Raw genomic sequence first — 22,991 nt, 5'->3', positions numbered from 1 at the left:
TCAGGTGACCTCATTTCCATCCTCAACACGGTGGATAAAGTTGATGACAATGACTTATTAGTCACACTGGATGTAAGAAGCTTGTACACGGTCATTCCCCATAGGGAGGGACTTAAGGCAGTAGCAGTGGCGTTGACACGATTCCCATACGTTGGACCACCTATCTCTCTGATCCTGGACCTATTGGAAAAATGCTTAACCTTGAATTATTTCCGTTTTGAAAACACATTTTACCAGCAATTGACGGGGACAGCCATGGGATCGAACATGGCCCCGTCATATGCCAACTTGTATATGGAACAGTTTGAACGTGAAACCATTGACATCTATAATATCGACACAGTGAAACACTACAAAAGATACATTGACGATGTCTTTTTCATATGGCATGGCACAAAAGACACTCTGGTTGATTGGGTCACGCACATAAATGCGCTTGAGACCCCAATCAAATTTGAACTTAAATACGATGGGAATTATATTGACTTTCTAGACCTTAGGATTTACAAAAAACAAGGCACATTATGTACAACTCTCTACACTAAACCAACTGACCGGAATTCAATACTCGAAGCATCCAGTAACCACCCTCCCCACACCAGAAAAGCAATTATAAAGTCACAAATGATTAGAGTGTTAAGAAACAATATTGAAGCCAGCAATCGTGAAACACAATTAAACATGATGGCTGAAAAGTTCTTACAAAGGGGCTACAGTATGGAACTCATACAAAATTTTATTGCTGAGGTGGTCACTCATGGAATGAATCCGGTAGACCAACGGGAGCAGCCAAAGAGAGACAGGATGGTTTTCACCACGACCTTCAACAAAGGAAAGGACAAGATGGCTGATAATATCAGGAAGAGATGGGAGATCTTAACTACAGACCATACTCTACCATTTAAGCATATGGATCCTCCCATCATGGGTTACAGACGGGGAAGGAGCCTAAGAGACCTGCTCATGTCCACAGATATAACCACACCACACTGTTAGAGGAAGCAATGCCAATCGTTAGACATATTTAGGCCCTTAGGATGTAGGGTACCAAGTCTGTGTATCCACCTCGTTTCACACTGAAGTAAGGCTTTGTCCCTGTCACCTCCTCGTTTAAGTGGTGGAACGTGGTCAATCAAGACGAATCTTAGGTCCGTTACCTTATGTTTGGCCATAAGGAAATGGCATGCCACGGGTTGGTCCGATACCCCTTTGTCCAGGGCACTCCTTATGGCTGATCTGTGGTTCGCCATCCTGAGTCTTGCGTTGTCTGTCGTTTTTCCTACATAAAATAGGCCACAACAACAGCTGAGCAGATAAATAACATGAGAGGTTGTACAGGTAATGAAATGTCTTATTGTATATTTCTGGGTTGTGTGTGGATGTCTGAAGACTTTACACTGGATCATCCCACTGCATGTTGTGCATCCCAGACACCTGTAGCAACCCTTTTTCTTAGTCTTTAGCCATTGTTGTTTATTATAGCACTGCTGGGGGTGATCCCATACGTGTGAGGATTCACCCGTGGTGAATCACCCGCTATAGTGGGACACTTGATAGAGCTTGATATCCAACCAGGGATAGTCACTTGTAGCTCTGGGATACACACTAAGATGGACCACCTCGATCTTGACTATACATGAGGGTTGGAACACTAACCAGTGTGTTTCATGTTACACAATGTGATACACACTTGATTAGGTATCCGTGCCACTCATGAGTCTCTACTGTTGCCTTATCAGAGGTGATTGAAACATGGAAATGAAGGGCACTTGGATAATGTTAGGGTACCATGACATCTCCACGAACCTAATATGAATATAACTCTTATCTCTCCATGGAGTCACCTGTCACCATCATGAATGGAAGTCTATGACCACTATAATACCACCACCTTATAAAAGGAGTTAACACCTTATAATGACTTATGTATGGACCAGAACCAAACTAGATTACATGCCCTTGCTTGATTGCCAATTATGAATAGTGAACCAATGATATCATTTGAGGTTCAGCTATATGGACACAATGGTATCCAGACACAAGGAGGTAATACTGTTAAACGTATGTTATGCTAATAAGTATCCTGAGATATATACTCATTGTGTTAGTCTGTATCAGATATATGCTTAAAATTGGAGTAACAAGACAATATGCTACCTTATTTGATGAGGTATGTGGGATACCATAATGTGTTGGACCCTGTTATGTTGCTTCTAGTGGAAGCCTTAGTTGTATCGGTATTTACATTTAGTTTTATCTTTATGTACATTTTTGTTTCTTTCTCATATGACCCATTTGCCACCACAGCGGCGGTAACCTAACAAGGGATTTACTACTAGAGCCTTAGCAACTACCCCACAATAGCTATATGGGTGACAATACACTTTAACTATGCACTATAAGTTGTGCACTATGTAAATTATTCCCCACCGGTGGAAGCCTTAATACCTTGCCCTTTTACATCTGCTGTAACCGTTCTGGTAACATTGGGTGAGCTACTGCTGTATTGTGACATGGCCACCTAACACTCACTAATGAGTTCAAATCACTCTGATAATACTGACAGGGCTTGAAGCTGTATAAACGCACCGCGGTTACCATGACTACAAGCAGTAGCGCAAGCCGGGTGACGTCAGCCGCATATGCTAATTAGCCATGCGGTTTGAGGAATTACACCACAGACGCCGGAGTTCACTGCACAGCGTCTCTGAGACACATAACTTGGCACTTGACAGCAACACATCTTTTTGGCAGATCACTAGTCAGACTGGGGATACTGGCACTTTTACATAAGGTATGTTCCTATACGGAGGTGTCTGCTATGAGTATCAGCAATAATCTAGATCTGTTATGACCTGACAAACATGATGCGTTTACAAAAGCAGTGGCAGAGATTTACTAGGATTCTCCAATTCTGGGTAACGCTTATTTAAACAATATGTGATATGATGACTGTGTAATAACCTCAATTATGGACACATACAGACTCATAAGTAACCAACTGGTTATAAATGAGGGATAGATTATTGTGACTCAATTGTTCCATGCTTATTGTGACTTTATAACATGAATCACGTGCTGAATTATTGTTAACACAATGTAACCTGATACTGCAAATGTTGGTCTATATGGATATACATTGCTATAATGATATGTTTATATTTCTGCTCTATATATTTTATTAGCTTAGTAGTATGGCAATATTGTTTGGTTGAGGGGGTCATCACCATGACAACCATGTTTTTGGCGCAATTCACACAGGTATTGTTAGATGGGTGGGGCTTATTGTATATATAAGGCACTATGTTCACTTGCATGTTTGTACTGGTCTGAGGAAGGAGTCTGTGGACTCCGAAACGTTACCACAATAAAATAAGTTTTATGCTTTAATCCAGCGAGTGCAGTCCTATTTTGAAAATAATATATATATATATATATATATATATATATAAATCAGGAGACAGCATTTACTGGTCTTGACAATACTGGATTTATTCAGTGACGTTTCGGGGAATACACCCCTTCATCAGACATTCCCCGAAACGTCACTGAATAAATCCAGTATTGTCAAGAGCAGTGAGTGCTGTCTCCTGATTTCCATATTCTAGCACCCTGGCATTTGGAACTAAAGTGTTAGTGAGAGTGCACCTGCCAATACCTGCTATATATATACACAACTCAAATGAAAAAAAAACTGAAATATTTTAGGTAAAGGGAAATAAAAAACTAAAATAATATGGTTGCATAAGTGTGAACACCCTTAAACTAATACTTTATTGAAGCACCTTTTGATTTTATTACAGCTCTCAGTCTTTTTGGGTATGATTTTTTTCAGCATGGCACATCTTGACTTGGCAAGATTTGCCCACTTGTCTTTGCAAAAACACTCTAAATCTGTCAGAATGCGAGGGCATCTCCTGTGCACAGCCCTCTTCAGATCACCCCACAGATTTTGAATTGGATTCAGGTCTGGGACATCCCTAAACTTTAATCTTCTTCTGGTGAAGCCATTCCTTTGTTGATTTGGACGTATGCTTTGGGTCGTTGTCATGCTGAAAGATGAAGTTCCTCTTCGTGTTCAGCTTTCTAGCAGAAGCCTAAAGGTTTTGTGCCAATATTGTCTGGTATTTGGAACTGTTCATTATTCCCTCTACCTTGACTAAGGCCCCAGTTCCAGCTGAAGAAAAACAGTCCCAAAGCATGATGCTGACACCACCATGCTTCACTGTGGGTATGGTGTTCTTTTGGTGATATGCAGTGTTGTTTTTGCGCCAAACATATCTTTTGGAATTATGGCCAAAAAGTTCAACTTTGGTTTCATCAGACCAGAACACCTTTTGCAACATGCTTTTGGGAAACTTTAGATGTGTTTTTGCAAAATTTAGCCGGGCTTGGATGTTTTTTTTTTAAGAAAAGGCTTCCATCTTGCCACTCTACCCCATAGCCCAGACATATGAAGAATACGGGCGATTGTTGTCACCACACAGCCAGTACTTGCCAGATATTCCTGCAGCTCCTTTAATGTTGCTGTAGGCCTCTTGGCAGCCTCCCAGACCAGTTTTCTTCTCGTCTTTTCATCAATTTTGGAGGGACATCCAGTTCTTGGTAATGTCACTGTTGCACCATATTTTCTTCACTTGATGATGACTGTCTTCACTGTGTTCCATGGTATATCTAATGCCTTAGAAATTATTTTGTACCCTTCTCCTGACTGATACCTTTTAATAATGAGATCCCTCTGATGCTTTAGAAGCATCTCTGCAGACCATGGCTTTTGCTGTAGGATGCGACTAACAAAATGCCAGGAAAGACCTACTAGAACAGCTGAACTTTATTTGGGTTTAATCAGAGGCACTTTAAATGATGACAGGTGTGTACTGACTCCTATTTAACATGATTTTGAATGTAATTGCTTAAAGGGACACTGAACCCAAATTTTTTCTTTCATGATTCAGATAGAGAATGCAATTTTAAGCAACTTTCTAATTTACTCCTATTATCAATTTTTCTTTGTTCTCTTGTTATCTTTATATGAAAAAGAAGGCATCTAAGCTTTTTTTTTCTTGGTTCAGTACTCTGGACAGCAGTTTTTGATTGATGGATGAATGTATCCACCAATCAGCAAGGACAACCTAGGTTGTTCACCAAAAATGGGCCGGCATCTAAACTTACATTCTTGCATTTCAAATAAATATACCAAGAGAATAAAGAACATTTGATAATAGGAGTAAATTAGAAAGTTGCTTAAAATGACATGATCTTTCTGAATCACAAAAGAAAAAATTTGGGTTCAGTGTCCCTTTAATTCTGAACACAGCTACATCCCCAGTTATAAAAGGGTGTTTACACTTATGCAACCATATTATTTTAGTTCTTTTATTTCCCTTTACCTAAAATATTTCAGTTTGTTTTTCAATTGAGTCGTACAGTTTATAGGTCACATTAAAGGTGGAAAAAGTTCTGAAATGATCTTTGTCTCATTTTTTTACATCACAGAAACCTGACATTTTAACAGGGGGTGTGTAGACTTTTATATATCCAGTGTGTGTATATATGTGTATATATGTGTATATATCTCATGGTATTATAATTTATAGGACTTGTCAACTGGTCAAAGATTCAGCGGCAACTGGTGCCTTTCTCAAGACCACTATACTCTAAACACACATACAAAGGGATTGGAAGAAAAAAAAAAAAAAAAAAGATTAGTATAGTTTGCTAGTCAAATCAGAGGGGGGAAAAAATACTAGTCCACTTAATGTTAAAAAACAGAGAGAAGGACCCCCTTTTTTTTTTTTTAATCATCTACTGAAGTTTCTTACTTGTCAGACAATATTGGAAAAGTTTCAGCCCTGTGTGTATAAATGTATATAGTGATTTATATAAATACACGTTCAAATAAAAGTAACACTAAAATATCATTCTCTTCTTTAAACTCACCAAAGATGTCTGATCTTCAAATGGTCTGGTCATATTTTTCCTAAAAAAATAAAAGATGCCATATTCACTATAAAGTGCAGGTAACAAGCTGTTTTTTAAAACAAACCAAACAAAGTCACAATGCTATGTTATTTGAATAAACCAAGAAGATCCCTAGTAAAAACAGTAAGGATTATTTAACCCCTTAACGACACGCGTCGTACAGGGTACGTCTTGCACAAACTGGTCTTTAAAGACCAGCGACGTACTCTGTACGACGTTGGGGTTGAAAGCGGCTGGAAGTGATCCTGATCGCTTCCAGCCGCTTTCCGGTTATTGTAGTGATGCCTCGATATCGAGGCATCACTGCAATAACATTTTTCCCCATCGAGCAGACGTGGGAGGCGGGTGGGCGGCGATTGATGGCTTACCGGTGGGCGGGATCGTGGGCGGGATTGCTGGGGGCGCGCACGGACGCACGCGCGTGCACAGGGGAGGCGGGCGGGTGCGTGCACGGGGAGGGAGCTGGTGGGAACCGTTACACTATGGAACAGTGTGGTTTCTATTTAGAGGGAGAGGGGGAATAAATATGTTAATCAAAGTGATCTGGGAGGGGGTGGGGGTTTAGTCTTGGGGGTGAAGCTACACTACAGAAAAAGTGGGGAAAAAATAAAAAATATAAAAAATTTTTGTAAACTGGGTACTGGCAGACAGCTGCCAGTACCCAAGATGGCTCCCAATAATGTAGAGGGGGAGGGTTAGAGAGCTGTTTGGGGGGGGTCAGGGAGGTTTGGGGCTAAGAGGGATCCTACACAGCAGCATATGTAAATATGCTCCAAAAAAAAAAAAAGAAGAAGAAGAAAAAAAAAGATACCTTTTATTTTAGTACTGGCAGACTTTCTGCCAGTACTTAAGATGGCGGGGACAATTGTGGGGTGGGGGAGGGAAGAGATCAGGGGGTCTGATGTGTCAGGTGGGAGGCTGATCTCTACACTAAAGCTAAAATTAACCCTGCAAGCTCCCTACAAGATCCCTAATTAACCCCTTCACTGCTAGCCATAATACACGTGTGATGTGCAGCGGCATTTAGCAGCCTTCTAATTACCAAAAAGCATTGCCAAAGCCATATATGTCTGCTATTTCTGAACAAAGGGGATACCAGAGAAGCATTTACAACCATTTGTGCCATAATTGCACAAGCTGTTTGTAAATAATTTCAGTGAGAAACCTAAAATTGCGAAAAAAATTAAGTTTTTTTTAAATTTGATCGCATTTGGCGGTGAAATGGTGGCATGAAATATACCAAAATGGGCCTAGATCAATACTTTGGGTTGTCTACTACACTACACTAAAGCTAAAATTAACTCTACAAGCTCCCTACATGCTCCCTAATTAACCCCTTCACTGCTGGGCATAAAACACGTGTGGTGCGCAGTGGCATTTAGCAGCCTTCTAATTACCAAAAAGCAACGCCAAAGCCATATAAGTCTGCTATTTCTGAACAAAGGGGATCCCAGAGAAGCACTTACAACCATTTATGCCATAATTGCACAAGTTGTTTGTAAATAATTTCTGTGAGAAACCTAAAGTTTGTGAAAAAATTTGTGAAAAAGTGAACTTTTTTTTTTATTTGATCGCATTTGGCGGTGAAATGGTGGCATGAAATATACCAAAATGGGCCTAGATCAATACTTTGGGATGTCTTCTAAAAACAAATATATACATGTCAAGGGATATTTAGGTATTCCTGACAGATATCAGGGTTCCAATGTAACTAGCGCTCATTTTGAAAAAAAGTGGTTTTGAAATAGCAAAGTGCTACTTGTATTTATTGCCCTATAACTTGCAAATAAAGCAAAGAAGTGAAAAAGGGTGTGTGTACAAGCGCTAAGGTTATCCCCAAGCTGTATCCAAACAGAGATCCTAACCAACCTCCAGAAAATATGCACAAGTAGTAAGAAGTGAATACAGCGCCAACAAGAGGCCAAGGGATAAATATACTCACAGAGAGATAAAAGAAGATTATTTAATGAACCATGTTAAAAAGCATCAGTAATAAAAGACTATATATAAAAAATGTAAAAAGCACATATAAATAAAATTACAAATACAGGAATATCTTGCAGAAGCGGCTCAAAGCTGATAATTACAATAAAAACAGAGGTAATAACAGGTGATCAGTGTGAGTGGTACACCAGAATAAGAGTGTATACTAATAAAACAGAATTAGCCTAAGTACAACTGTAGCAAGTGCATCATGCAAAAAACTAATAAACAATAATACAAACAATAGTGTTCAAAATTAGTGTTACAAAAATAGTGTTCCAAAAAATAGAAAAATGCACTGCAGTGCAAAAAAAAGGGGGGTAGCAAAATAATTGTATAGATACAATCAAATAGTGAGTGAGTGCAAATGGATATAAAAATGCTAGCTACTTAATCCAGTGAGGTTAAGATATAATTAAATAAAATACACAATATGCAATAACATAAAAAATAAAATACACAATATGCAATAACATAAAAAATAAAATACACAATATGCAATAACATAAAAAATAAAAATAAAAAATTATAAAATATAATCCAAAAAAGTGTTCAAAAAGTTGATCAACAAATGTTAGTGAAGAACAAAAATAAGTCAATCAAAACTAAAAAATGAAAAAAATGGGTGATGAAAAGCAAGGTGAAAGTGAGGAAATTGATTCCTTCCAATGTTAGTTACTTTAACAGATCCAAATTCCTGAGTGTGGTTGCTGAAGTAGCTGATTGGATCCTAGCACCTGTCAGCTGCTCCTATGGTATCCATTTAGTGGCGAGAAAAACGGTATATAATATGTGTGGGTACAGTAAATGAGTAAGAGGAAAATTACAGCTAAACACAAACACCGCAGAAATGTAAAAATAGCCCTGGATCTTAAGGGAAAGAAATTGAAAAATTGCCTTGTCCTTAAGGGGTTAAAGTCCAAACAAAACATAAGCATTTTGATTTAATTTAGTTAAAGGGGTAAAAAAACAAAAAAAAAACAAACCATTTTCTTTCATGATTCAGATAGAGCAAGCAATTTTAAGCATCTTTCTAATTTACTCCTATTATCAATTTTTCTTTGGGTATCTTTATTTGAAAAAGCAGGAATGTTAAAGTGATGATTCATTTTAGACTATAAGAATGTTGAAATAAAACATATATTAGTTTGCAAGTAAAACCACATAATTATTTTTTTAAAGTGTATATATATTTTATAATAAAAGGTTTAGAATCCTAATTGGTATTGTCTGTTCCTCCGCACCCCTTAATGTCCTCTTTTTGCTGGGCTGTGATGTATAGACAGTCACATCCACTCTCTACATAAGCTTTCTATGGGCTTTAAAAGGGGCTGGACTTCAAGATTGTACAAATTTAACCCTTTCAGAGATGGATTAAAAACAAATAAAAAAAGGTATACATATACTTTTTTAATGTTTAAAGATTACATTTATGGCATTTGATTATTTGAAGTTTACCATCACTTTAATAGTGCGCTGATCGAGAGGATAACTACACAGCAAGGAAAGCAGAACACCATGTCATCATTTGCATGCAAGAGTTCAAAATAAATGCCAGTGTTCAGTGAGCAGGTGTTCCTTATCATCTAGGGTAGACATCCTCAAACTTGGCCCTCCAGAGGTTTTGGAACTACATTTCCCATGATGCTCAGCCATGCTGGCTGAGCATCATGGGAAATGTAGTTCTAAAACCTCTGGAGAGTTAAGTTTGAGGATGTCTGATCTAGGGTTTAAATGTCCATTGCTTCAAGGTTACAAATGGCCAGGCACTCTCTCACTACATTGGTGACACCATGAAGGATATGGAATAATGGGAAGCCCCATGATGAATCTAGGGTTAGGAAATACTGTAAGGAAAATAAACCACTGCAATCTTGTCTTTCATGTGTAAGGTAACACTTTGAGGGGGTGTCAGCTTCTTAATATAAAGGTAAACCCCACTTCTATCATACTGTTTAATTTAGTGTAATATTCATTTAACGTGCACCATGGCCTAACAACTTTATAACTTACTTCTATTACCAAATTTGCTTAATTGGTTTGGTATCCTTTACTGAAGGAGCAGCACTGTAGTGCTGGTAGCGAGCTGAACACATCAGGTAGGCCATTGATAAAAGGCAGGTGTGCGTAACAACCAATCAGCAGCTAGCTCCCAGCAGTGCACGGCATCTCCTGAGTCTATATACGTATACATTTCCAACAAAGGATATATGGAGACCAAAGCAAATTACATAATAGGAGTAAAGTAGAAAGTTGTTTAAAATTGTATGGATATATCTGAATCATGAAAGAACATTTTGGGTTTCTTGTCTCTTTAACATCCCCGTGTTCCTTTAGTTTTATATGACATGACTATTTCTTTACTCTATGGCAAAATCATTTGAATACTGCTGCACTGCTATGAAAGCAAAAACATTTGTAGGCTAAGTTGTTGTGCGTTTTCACATGATCTAGTTAGGCAACAAAGGCAAACATATACATGACTTACTTTTTGTATAGGACGGCATACGGCTTCTTTAGGGCATACTAAAAGAGAAGGTAAAATTGTAGTTACTAAAAATAAGGCACAAAAACATTTACCATAGTCTATCTGCCTACATACATTTAAGTGTAAGTATTCAAAGCAAAGATTAGCCTTAGAATAATATGCAGATGTGTTTTTTACAATTAAATTCGTGAAAATGTGTGTGTAAAGGTTTAGTTTCTATAAAGTAACAGGTGATGCAATGTTTGTACTAGTGTTTAGGGCTACTACTGTTTGGGCAGTCTCTTGTATTGCCTGTTTTATATCTGTACATAATGGTTCTCAGCAGGAAGGATAGATAAGGAAATAACTTGACGCAAATGACTTCATAAAAACTCAGTTGAAGTTAGAAAAATAACATTTTATAAATTACAGAGAAAAAGAACAAAATAATGAAAGTATAGTGCAATGTTTTCTAACTGCACATAAATAAATATTTTATACTACAATCACATACTGTTTAATATCTCTTTAAGATAGACTGAAGTGGTGTAATATAACAAATGTGTAGTGATATCAAGCAATAATCTAATAATGCTAAATTATGTGTAGATTTATATACTTTTTTTCTTTTCAAAGGAAGTCCCCCCCCCCACTTTGTAGCAAAAACAGAAGCCCTGTAAGAGCTAATTTTGAGAAGGTTACAACCAGTGCAGTGAGTGGAGGCTGTGTCGCTCTTAACTGGTTTGTAGGATATTTCCTGCTCAGAAACATCAACTCACTTTAGTTCCTGATCATAATTTTAACTATGCTTTTAAACTTTTTATGGGAGTTGAACTAAGTTACCAATTAGCATTCATTTAATATTGGACAAATATGTTTAATGATTAACACATTTAATTGGGGAAAAAAACAAGCTTTCCCATGACGCAGGCATGTTACTCTATCCCCACTTATCACACAATTCTCCCACCACCTCAAGATTGCATGCACTCTCTACATGGAAATACAATTATTATTAAGAACAGTAGAAAATGCAACAAATTATTTCATATGATATTCTAGTCTGCCCGATTCAGTTACATTCTACAAAGCAACTGCATAACCACATTTGCACTATGAAAGGCCACAATATACTTCAACTAAATACTTCTTAAAACCTTGTTACTGCCGCCCTTTTGTGATGCAGTTATGAATTATTCCTTTACCTTAGAAGTATGTTTTATACGGTTTAGTGTTACAGAATATATGTGCTAGATAAGCACAGGTAGACAGTTCATTTGTAAACGGCAAGATTGCTAAGTAAGAGGACATCAACATTATTATTAAATGCACTCACAATATCTTTAAGTGCTTGTGATACAGTGCTGTTAGCATTCCCTCCCTTAACAAGAATGGCATTCTTGATGTTTTCATTGAGCTTCGGTTCCCTTTTTTCCAGGAATCTCTTTGATCTTTTTGTTTTTGGTTTCCTGTAAGAAAAATGTTAAAAACAAATATATTAAATATCACATATATACCAGCATGGGACAACCATTATGACATTTACAAGATGGGATTCTAAAGGCCATCTATACACACACGCACAAATATAAATATGTATTATAAGTGGCTGATAAAAGTATATGAAACATACAGGCCAGATAAACAGCTACAGAAGGATTTTATATAGATATATTTAAAGTGATGGTAAACTCTCCCCTTTATAAAATCAGATCTGGAATGTAAGCGCTATTTTAGATGAAGTTTAATTCATTAGCTGTAATGAAGATGCAGTATAACTTAGTTATTAATATAGATATGAAATTCAAATACTGCATGCTCCTCCGCCCACTTCAAAAGTAAACTTTTCTGTGAGCTAACAGATTGAATTGTTGTCCAATCAGCGCTCTCCCCATATGGCACTTTTGTTGTAGCTAGAGCATTGATTGGAGAGTAATTCAATCATTTAGCTGACAGGAAAATTGACTTTTGAAGTGGGTGGTGTAACGTGGGGTATTTGAATTTCATATCTATATTAAAAACTAAGTTATAGCGCATATTCATTGCACATGATGAATAAAACCCCATCTAAAATAGTGCTTACATTCCAGATCTGAGTTTAAAAAGGGGAGAGTTTACCATTACTTTAAAATAATCAAAAAAGGTAGGAGATGAAAATAGTGTTAAAGGGACAGTCTACACCTTAATCATATTAAAAAGTCTTACCTTAGATTAAGTTGCAAATAGTCTCCTGCACCCTTTCTATATCATGAAGCAGTAACAGTAAAAAAGTTATTTTAACATCAGTATTGTTTCTGGCCAGTTTGAAATGGCTGCCAAGCTCAACCCACTGATGACATCACAATCTGGGCTGCATCTAGGCATTTTGCCGAATAGTATTGACAGTCTGCTGAATTTAACTAGTGCGCCTTTTGTGATTGGAAGCCATATGCAGCCCAGATCGTGATGTCATCAGTGGGCTGAGCTTGGCAGTAAATTCAAAGTGGCCAGAAACAATATTCATTTTAAAATAACTTTTTTACTATTCCTGCTGCTGCGCTGCATGATATAGAAAAGGTGCTGGAGGCCATTTGCAGCTTAATCGAAGGTAAGACTTTAAGATGACCAAGGTGTAGACTGACCCTTTAAGAGAGTCATGGCTCCCAGGCTTTGTTGGAGACTGAAATATACCACTTATTTGACTGGGGGGGGAAATAGCGGTACCATATGGTTTTCAAAAGTATTCCTAAGCCAACAAGGCAAAACAAATTGAGAAAATCAGCTGCCCAAGCACTGAATTGTTTGATCTAATGAAAGAGTTTAACATATAATTGTTAAAATAGAATCAAATGGTAAATATGCACCAAAAGGTCCACCAAGTCTACCCATATTAATTGTAAATGTACTTATTTGTTAGGACAGCATTATCCGTGTCCCAAGCAATTTTTAAATTATTTTACGGTCCTCATGTTTACCACCTATAATGGAAGTGTATTCCATGAATCGACCACTGTTTATTAAAATTGTGACCCTTGTTATAGTATTCATTTTTTTGTGGAAATGCTTTCAGATTTCCACTTTATTAAAAGAGACAGTCAAGTCCAAAATGATTCAAATAGGGCATGTAATTTTAAACAACTTTCCAATTTACTTTTATCACCAATTTTGCTTTGTTCTCTTGGTATTCTTAGTGGAAAGCTTAAACTAGGAGGTTCATATGCCAATTTCTTAGACCTTGAAAACCGCCTCTAATCTGACAGTATTTCACCACTAGAGGGCATTAGTATATGTGTTTCATATAGATAACATTGAGCTCACACAAGTGAAGTTACCTAGGAGTGAGCACTGATTGGCTAAAATGTAAGTCTGTCAAAAGAACTGAAATAAGGGGGTAGTTTGCAGAGGCTTAACTACAAGGTAATCACAGAGGTAAAATGTGTATTATTATAACTGTGTTGGTTATGCAAAACTGGAGAATGGGTGATAAAGTGATTATCTTTTTAAACAACAAAAAATTCTGGTGTTGACTGTCCCTTTAAGTCTTCATATATTTGAAGGTTTTTATCATGTCACCTCTTTCCCTTATCTCCTCTAAACTAAACATGTTTAGATCTTTCTTAGTATGTTTTACATTTTAACTCATGTAATGGTTTCTAGTTTATGTATATCCTTCTGGAGATATGGTCTACAGAACTGTACACAATATTCAAGATAAATCCTAACTATGGTTCTGTAAAGTTGCATAAGAACCTTATTAATGCTGCTGCTAATGCATCTTTCAATGCAACCAAGTATTCTACTGGCCTTACTGGCTGCACAGCTGCATTGTTTACCACATTTTAACCCCTTAACGACCACGTCGCTGCAGTCCTGGGCTTCTCTCTGCCGCAATCTCGCTCAAAATAGCGAGATAGCTCTATTTCTGCATGCCGCACGAGTGGGGCACTGCAGAAATAGATTTGCAGAGTTACCGATGGCACTCTGTGAATCAGACAGCGGTGGTGCCAATCGATGGGCGGGAGTGGGTGGAACTGGACGGCCACGCTACAGGGAATACAAACAAAAAAACTGCGCCATTCAGGGTGAAGGAGGGAGTAGGGGCAACGAGGGGGATCCCATGTGAGATCCGTTAACAGAAAGGGATCTGGAAGGGGGGAGTGTATTGAGGGGGGCAGCTACACAACAGAAAAAAAAATAGGACTTTTTTTTTATTTACAAAAATTGCCAATTTGCAGCAAACTGGGTACTGGCAGACAGCTGTCAGTACCTAAGATGGTGGCAAATAGGTAGAGGGGGAGGTTTAGACTGCTTTTTTTTTTGGGGGGGGGGGAACCTACACTGCAAATATATATATATTTTAACAGCTTATTTTCATACTGGCAGACTTTCTGCCAGTACTTAAGATGGCGGTGACAATTGTAAGGTGGGGGAGGGAATAGAGCTGTTTTAGAGGGGTTAGGGAGGAATCAGGGGGTGGGATGTGTCAGGCTGATCTCTACACTAAAGCTAAAATTAACCCTACACATTGGTCGACAAATTTGGCGGTGAAGTGGTGACGTGAAATATACAAAAATTGGCCTAGATCAATACTTTGGGTTGTCTACTAAAAGCCCCCCCCAAATATATAGTTTTGATAGGTAAATATAAAAAAGGCTCTATTTCTGTTTAAATGTAGTGATGGCAAAAAAATTCTGGTCTTTTGGGGAAGTTTTTATCTGAAATGCCCGGTCCTTAAGGGGTTCAACCATATGAAATTATCATTCCCAAGTCTCATTCCTCTTTAGTTAACCCCTTAATGACCACAGCACTTTTCCATTTTCTGTCCGTTTGGGACCAAGGCTATTTTTACATTTTTGCGGTGTTTGTGTTTAGCTGTAATTTTCCTCTTGCTCATTTACTGTACCCACACATATTATATACCGTTTTTCTCGCCATTAAATGGACTTTCCAGAGATACCATTATTTTCATCATATCTTATAATTTATTGTAAAAAAAATTATAAAATATGAGAAAAAAATGGAAAAAAACACTTTTTCTAACTTTGACCCCCAAAATCTGTAACACATCTACAACCACCAAAAAACACCCATGCTAAATAGTTTCTAAATTTTGTCCTGAGTTTAGAAATACCCAATGTCTACATGTTCTTTGCTTTTTTTTGCAAGTTATAGGGCCATAAATACAAGTAGCACTTTGCTATTTCCAAACCATTTTATTCAAGATTAGCGCTAGTTACATTGGGACACTGATATATTTCAGGAATCCCTGAATATCCCTTGACATGTATATATTTTTTTTTTAGAAGACATCCCAAAGTATTGATCTAGGCCAATTTTGGTATATTTCATGCCGCCATTTCACCGCCAAATCCGATCAAATACAAAAAATCGTTCACTTTTTCACAAACTTTCGGTTTCTCACTGAAATTATTTACAAACAGCTTGTGCAATTATGGCATAAATGGTTGTAAATTTTTCTCTGGGATCCCCATTGTTCAGAAATAGCAGACATGGCTTTGGCATTGCTTTTTGGTAAATAGAAGGCCGCTAAATGCTGCTGTGCACCACACGTGTATTATGCCCAGCAGTGCAGGGGTTAATTAGGGAGCTTGTAGGGAGCTTGTAGGGTTAATTTTAGCTTTAGTGTAGTGTAGCAGACAACCCAAAGTATTGATCTAGGCCCATTTTGGTATATTGCATGCCACCATTTCACCGCCAAATGCGATCAAATAAAAAAAAAAGTTCCCTTTTTCACAAACTTTTTGTTTCTCACTGAAATTATTTACAAACAGCTTGTGCAATTATGGCATAAATGGTTGTAAATTTTTCTCTGTTATCCCCTTTGTTCAGAAATAGCAGACACATATGGCTTTGGCGTTGCTTTTTGGTACTTAGGCCGCTAAATGCGCATCACGCGTATTATGGCTAGCAGTGAAGGGGTTAATTAGGTAGCTTGTAGGGAGCTTGCAGGGTTAATTTTAGCTTTAGTGTAGAGCTTAGCCTCCCACCTGAAACATCAGACCCCCTGATCCCTCCCAAACAGCTCTCTTCCCTCCCCCACCCCACAATTGTCCCCGCCATCTTAAGTACTGGCAGAAACTCTGCCAGTACTAAAATAAAAGCTATATTTGGGCTTTTTTTTTTAAGAAAAGGCATATTTACATATGCTGCTCTGTAGGACCCCCCTTTAGCCCCCAACCTGACTGATCCCCCACCAAACAGCTCTCTAACTCTCCCCCTCTGCCTTAATGGCCGCCATCTTGGGTACTGGCAGCTGTCTGCCAGTACCCAGTTTAGAATAAAATGACTGATATTTTTTATTTTTTCCCCTTTTCTGTAGTGTAGCTCCCTGCCCCAGCAAAGACCAACCCCCACCCCCTCCTAGATACCTCCGATTTATATATATTATAATTTTAATACAGCATTTTTCAAACTTTTAATAAGTTATAGTTTCTGTAGTGTAGCGTTCCCACCCGCTCCCGCCCCGTGCACGCGCCCGCCCGCCGCCCCCGTGCACGCCCCCATCAGCCCTGCCCCCGATCCCGCCCCCCTCTACATTACCCGGCCCATCGATGGCCGCCCACCCGCCTCCCAAGTCGGCTCCCACCCACCAACGATACCGGCCATCGATGTCCGGTGCAGAGAGGGCCACAGAGTGGCTCTCTCTGCATCGGATGGCCAGACAGTGTTATTGCAGGATGCCTCCATATCGAGGCATCACTGCAATAACCGGAAAGCAGCTGGAAGCGAGCAGGATCGCTTCCAGCTGCTTTCCACACCGAGGACGTGCAGGGTACGTCCTCAGGCGTTAACTGCCTTTTTTTTGAGGACGTACCCTGCACGTCCTCTGTCATTAAGGGGTTAAAGTCAGTAATGTTTATGTAAGTATAGGCCTTTTGGTTTTTGGATTGTAAATGCATACTTTTGTGCTTGGTATTACATTTTAGATCACATTTATTTCCCTAGTTTTAATATCACTGCTAATTTGATCCACGCCTCCTGGAAAAATAAAAAATAATTGTTGTCATCAGCAAACAAGCAAACCTTCCTCTTGAGCCCACTACCAAAATCACTGATAAACATGTTAAACAAAACAGGCCTAATGACTGACCCCTCATTTGAATGTACTCCACTAATTGAAACCCTCTGATGCCTATCCTTAAAGGGACAGTCACACCAAAATTGTTATTGTTTAAAAATATTGATAATCCATTCTCCTGCTTTGCACAGCAAACATTGTTATATTAATATACTTTATAAATTTTAGCTTGTTTTTAAGCCACTAAAGACGGCCTCTTATGATTATTACATGCTTTTTTTTATTAGAGGGATACTAAACTCAATTTGTCTTTCTTTCAGGATTCGGAAAGAGCATGCAATTTAAAGCAACTTTCGAATTTACTCCTATTATCAATTGTTTTTATTCTCTTGCTACCTTTATTTGAAAAGCAGGAATGTAACATTTAGGAGCCGGCCCATTTTAGGTTCAGCACCTGGGTTGCACTTGCTGATTGGTGGTTAAATGTAGCCAGCAAGCGCTATCAATGGTTCTGAACCTAAAATGGGCCGGCTCCTAAATGTTACATTCCTGCTTTTCAAATAAAGGTAGCAAGAGAATAAAAACAATTGATAATAGGAGTAAATTCGAAAGTTGCTTTAAATTGCATGCTCTTTCCGAATCCTGAAAGAAAGACAAATTGAATTTAGTATCCCTCTAATAAAAAAAAGCATGTAATAATCATAAGAGGCCGTCTGTAGTGGCTTAAAAACAAGTTGCTTTAAAAATTGCATGCTCTATCTGAATCATTAAATAAACATTTTGGGTTTAGTATCCCTTTAACTTTTCACAAGAGACTGTTACTCGTGTGCCATATAGATAACATTGTGCTCCCTCCCAGAGCTGTGAAAGACACAGTACTAATTGGCTAAAATGTAAGTCAATAGATAATAGCCATGTGATCAGGGGGCTGTCAGAAGAGGCTTAGATACAAGGTAATCACAAAGATAAAAACTATATTAATATAACCATGTAGGTTATCCAAAACTGGGGAATGGGTAATAAAGGGATTATCTATCTTTTTAAACAATGAAAAAGATTGAAGTAGACTGCCCCTTTAAGCCAGCATCTACTCTAAGGCAACACATTTAACTACAGCCAGCATTATCTTCCATACGCTAATACGACCAAATCATTTTTGTAACTAAAACACAATGCCAGTCAGATTTTAAAGAACTGGAAAAATACGAATTAAGTTGAACGTTTGATTGAAATAGAAGAAATGCGTTTTAACATGCCAGCGTGTTCTTTAAATACTCTTCGGAGCCGAGAATTTAAAAAACAAACTTTTACAGACTCTATAATAAGTAACAACAGCGTCAGCATCAAGATTACAGGGACATCCATTGAGTTATGTTTACAATCAAAACCTACAATGTACACTAGCTTTTATCATACGGTCCCTGATACTTACACAACACGATCCAGCCCAGACATTTTTCACAACTAACGAAACCACGTGTGAAACAAGCACTTCCGGCCTATTCGATGACAAAACATCGCGTCGCACATTAGAACGTCATCCAACGAGTAAAGGCTCATGCTGCTGACCTACACTACAGCGCCATCTAGTGCAGATGCTGGCGTTTTTAATCCGCGTACTGGCTGTCGCATGTTACCCAGACTCTGGCTAAATGCAGTGTACTGGTGGTAATATTGTAGATGCATATTAAGTAATTGAGTGGCGTGAAGTTTATAAATAATGCAGCAGATATTTTATTACTATTATTATTATATGGTTCTTTTTGTGTAATAATGATACACACCATTTTGAAAAAAATATTTTAAGACTACTATTTACATCTCTTTTTTTTGTGTGCACTTTGAGCAAGGGACAGACGTGTGTTTTGTAGGGCGCACATTTAAGTCTATTAGGTGAAGGATTTAGAACTTATTGCACTATTGCTTGCACGTAACTGTGTAAGGCATAGTTGCCAACAGTCCCTGATTTCCAGGGACAGTCCCTGGATTTTGTTGTATGTCCCTGTATTTTTTTTGTCCCTGGAAATGTCCCTGAAAATCTCCTTTGCACAACATTTGTTGTTTGCATATATATATATATATATATATATATATATATATATATATATACACACACACACATACACATATACAGATAGATAGATGATAAATAGATATAGTGTATTATTTAAATATAATTAATTCCTAATGGAATATTGTTATTATTATTGAATGGGTTCACATATTATTTGTCTTTCTAATTTTGATGCTGTGTTGTAAAAATAACCATATGCCCAGAATGTGCTCCAGAAACTGGGTAGGTGTAAGAGCTTGGTGCTGTAATCTGTATAATAAACTATGGATAAATCTAAATTATACTATTACTTTCAAATGGGTGTGTTTTGATTGCAGAACTGAGTGGGCGGAGCAGTTGAACAGTAGGTCGTCAATACTCCAGTAACCCGCTTGCTTGCTCTGCTGCAAAGTGTCCCTTGAATTTTTTTTGAAATGTTGGCAACTATGGTAAGGACATTTTAATATTCCACTTGTTTGCACGTAACTGTATAAGAACATTTTAATATTGCACTATTACTTGCAAATAACTCTAAGGACATTTTATTGCACCATTGCTTGCACGTACTGTAAGGACATTTTATTGCACCATTGCTTGGACGTAACTGTGTAAGAACATTTTAATATTGCACTATTACTTGCACGTAACTGTGTAAGGACATTTTATTGCACCATTGCTTGCACGTAACTGTAAGGACATTTTATTGCACCATTGCTTGCATGTAACTGTAAGGACATTTTATTGCACCATTGCTTGCACGTAACTGTAAGGACATTTTATTGCACCATTGCTTGCATGTAACTGTAAGGACATTTTATTGCACCATTGCTTGCACGTAACTGTAAGGACATTTTATTGCACCGTTGCTTGGACGTAACTGTGTAAGGACATTTTATTATTGCACTATTGCTTGCACGTAACTGTAAGGACATTTTATTGCACCATTGCTTGCACGTAACTGTGTAAGGACATTTTATTATTGCACTATTGCTTGCAAGTAACTGTGTAAGGACATTTTATTATTGCACTGTTGCTTGCACGTAACTGTGTAAGGACATTTTATTATTGCACTATTGCTTTCACGTAACTGTGTAAGGACATTTTATTATTGCACTATTGCTTGCAAGTAACTGTGTAAGGACATTTTATTATTGCACGTAACTGTGTAAGGACATTTTATTATTGCACTATTGCTTGCACGTAACTGTGTAAGGACATTTTAATATTCCACTTGTTTGCACGTAACTGTGTAAAGAACATTTTAATATTGCACTATTGATTGCACGTAACTGTGTAAGGACATTTTATTGCACCATTGCTTGCACGTAACTGTGTAAGGACATTTTATTATTGCACTATTGCGTGCACGTAACTGTGTAAGAACATTTTATTATTGCATTATTGCTTGCACGTAACTGTGTAAGAACATTTTATTATTGCACTATTGTTTGCACGTAACTGTGTAAGGACATTTTATTACTGCACTATTGTTTGCACGTAACTGTGTAAGGACATTTTATTACTGCACTATTGTTTGCACGTAACTGTGTAAGGACATTTTATTACTGCACTATTGTTTGCATGTAACTGTGTAAGGACATTTTATTACTGCACTGTTGCTTGCACCCAACTGTATGGACATTTTATTATTGCACTATTGCTTGCATGTAACTGTGTAAGGACATTTTATTACTGTACTATTGCTTGCACGTAACTGTATGGACATTTTTATTATTGCACGATTGCTTGCACGTAACTAGGTAAGGACATTTTATTATTGCACTATTGCTTGCACGTAACTAGGTAAGGACATTTTATCATTGCATGATTGCTTGCATGTAACTGTAAGGACATTTTATTATTGCACTATTGCTTGCACATAACTGTATTAGAGCGTTTTATCATTGCACTATTGCTTGCATGTAACTGTGTAAGGACATTTTAATATTGCACTATTGCTTGCACGTAACTGTATTAGAGCGTTTTATCATTGCACTATTGCTTGCATGTAACTGTGTAAGGACATTTTATTACTGTACTATTGCTTGCACGTAACTGTATGGACATTTTTATTATTGCACGATTGCTTGCACGTAACTAGGTAAGGACATTTTATTATTGCACTATTGCTTGCACGTAACTAGGTAAGGACATTTTATCATTGCATGATTGCTTGCATGTAACTGTAAGGACATTTTATTATTGCACTATTGCTTGCACATAACTGTATTAGAGCGTTTTATCATTGCACTATTGCTTGCATGTAACTGTGTAAGGACATTTTAATATTGCACTATTGCTTGCACGTAACTGTATTAGAGCGTTTTATCATTGCACTATTGCTTGCATGTAACTGTGTAAGGACATTTTATTACTGCACTATTGCTTGCACGTAACTGTATGGACATTTTATTATTGCACGATTGCTTGCACGTAATTGGGTAAGGACATTTTATTATTGCATTATTGCTTGCATGTAACTGTGTAAGGACATTTTATTATTGCACTATTGCTTGCACGTAACTAGATAAGGACATTTTATTATTGCATGATTGCTTGCACGTAACTATGGACATTTTATTATTGCACTATTGCTTGCACGTAACTAGGTAAGGATATTTTATTATTGCACTATTGCTTGCACGTAACTAGGTAAGGACATTTTATTATTGCACTATTACTTGCACGTAACTAGGTAAGGACATTTTATTATTGCACTATTACTTGCACGTAACTAGGTAAGGATATTTTATTATTGCACTATTGCTTGCACCCAACTGTATGGACATTTTATTATTGCACTATTGCTTGCACGTAACTAGGTAAGGACATTTTATTACTGCACTATTGCTTGTACGTAACTAGGTAAGGACATTTTATTACTGCACTATTGCTTGTACGTAACTAGGTAAGGACATTTTATTATTGCACTATTGCTTGTATGTAACTAGGTAAGGACATTTTATTACTGCACTATTGCTTGTACGTAACTAGGTAAGGGCATTTTATTATTGCACTATTGCTTGTACGTAACTAGGTAAGGACATTTTATTATTGCACTATTGCTTGTACGTAACTAGATAAGGACATTTTATTATTGCACTATTGCTTGTATGTAACTAGGTAAGGACATTTTTATTACTGCACTATTGCTTGTACGTAACTAGGTAAGGGCATTTTATTATTGCACTATTGCTTGTACGTAGCTAGGTAAGGACATTTTATTATTGCACTATTGCTTGTACGTAACTAGGTAAGAACATTTTATTATTGCACTATTGCTTGTACGTAACTAGCTAAGGACATTTTATTATTGCACTATTGCTTGTACGTAACTAGGTAAGAACATTTTATTATTGCACTATTGCTTGTACGTAACTAGCTAAGGACATTTTATTATTGTACTATTGCTTGTATGTAACTAGGTAAGGACATTTTATTATTGCACTATTGCTTGTACGTAACTAGGTAAGAACATTTTATTATTG

General features: G+C 37.4%; 1 protein-coding gene across 2 annotated transcripts in view; it reads right to left on the bottom strand.

The window, feature by feature from the left end:
* Nucleotides 1-22,991, bottom strand: part of RPF2 (ribosome production factor 2 homolog) — a 128,694-nt gene that overhangs the window by 53,069 nt on the left and 52,634 nt on the right. The window contains exons 1-4 of one of the 2 annotated variants that reach the window (XM_053710861.1): nt 18,883-18,990; nt 11,769-11,901; nt 10,454-10,491; nt 5,941-5,980 (exon numbers count right to left, since the gene is read on the bottom strand). In XM_053710861.1, the coding sequence (XP_053566836.1) occupies nt 5,941-5,980; nt 10,454-10,491; nt 11,769-11,901; nt 18,883-18,905 (234 nt within the window). In that variant the 5' untranslated portion in view covers nt 18,906-18,990. Of the gene's footprint in view, nt 1-5,940; nt 5,981-10,453; nt 10,492-11,768; nt 11,902-18,882; nt 18,991-22,991 lie in introns of those variants that run through there. The other variant, XM_053710862.1, reaches the window with a different exon arrangement.

This window comes from Bombina bombina, chromosome 4, assembly GCF_027579735.1.
Source record: "Bombina bombina isolate aBomBom1 chromosome 4, aBomBom1.pri, whole genome shotgun sequence".
Classification (NCBI taxonomy): Eukaryota; Metazoa; Chordata; class Amphibia; order Anura; family Bombinatoridae; genus Bombina; species Bombina bombina.
The sequence above is the reverse complement of the archived record's forward strand: the minus strand, read 5'-3'. Positions and strand labels throughout refer to the sequence as shown.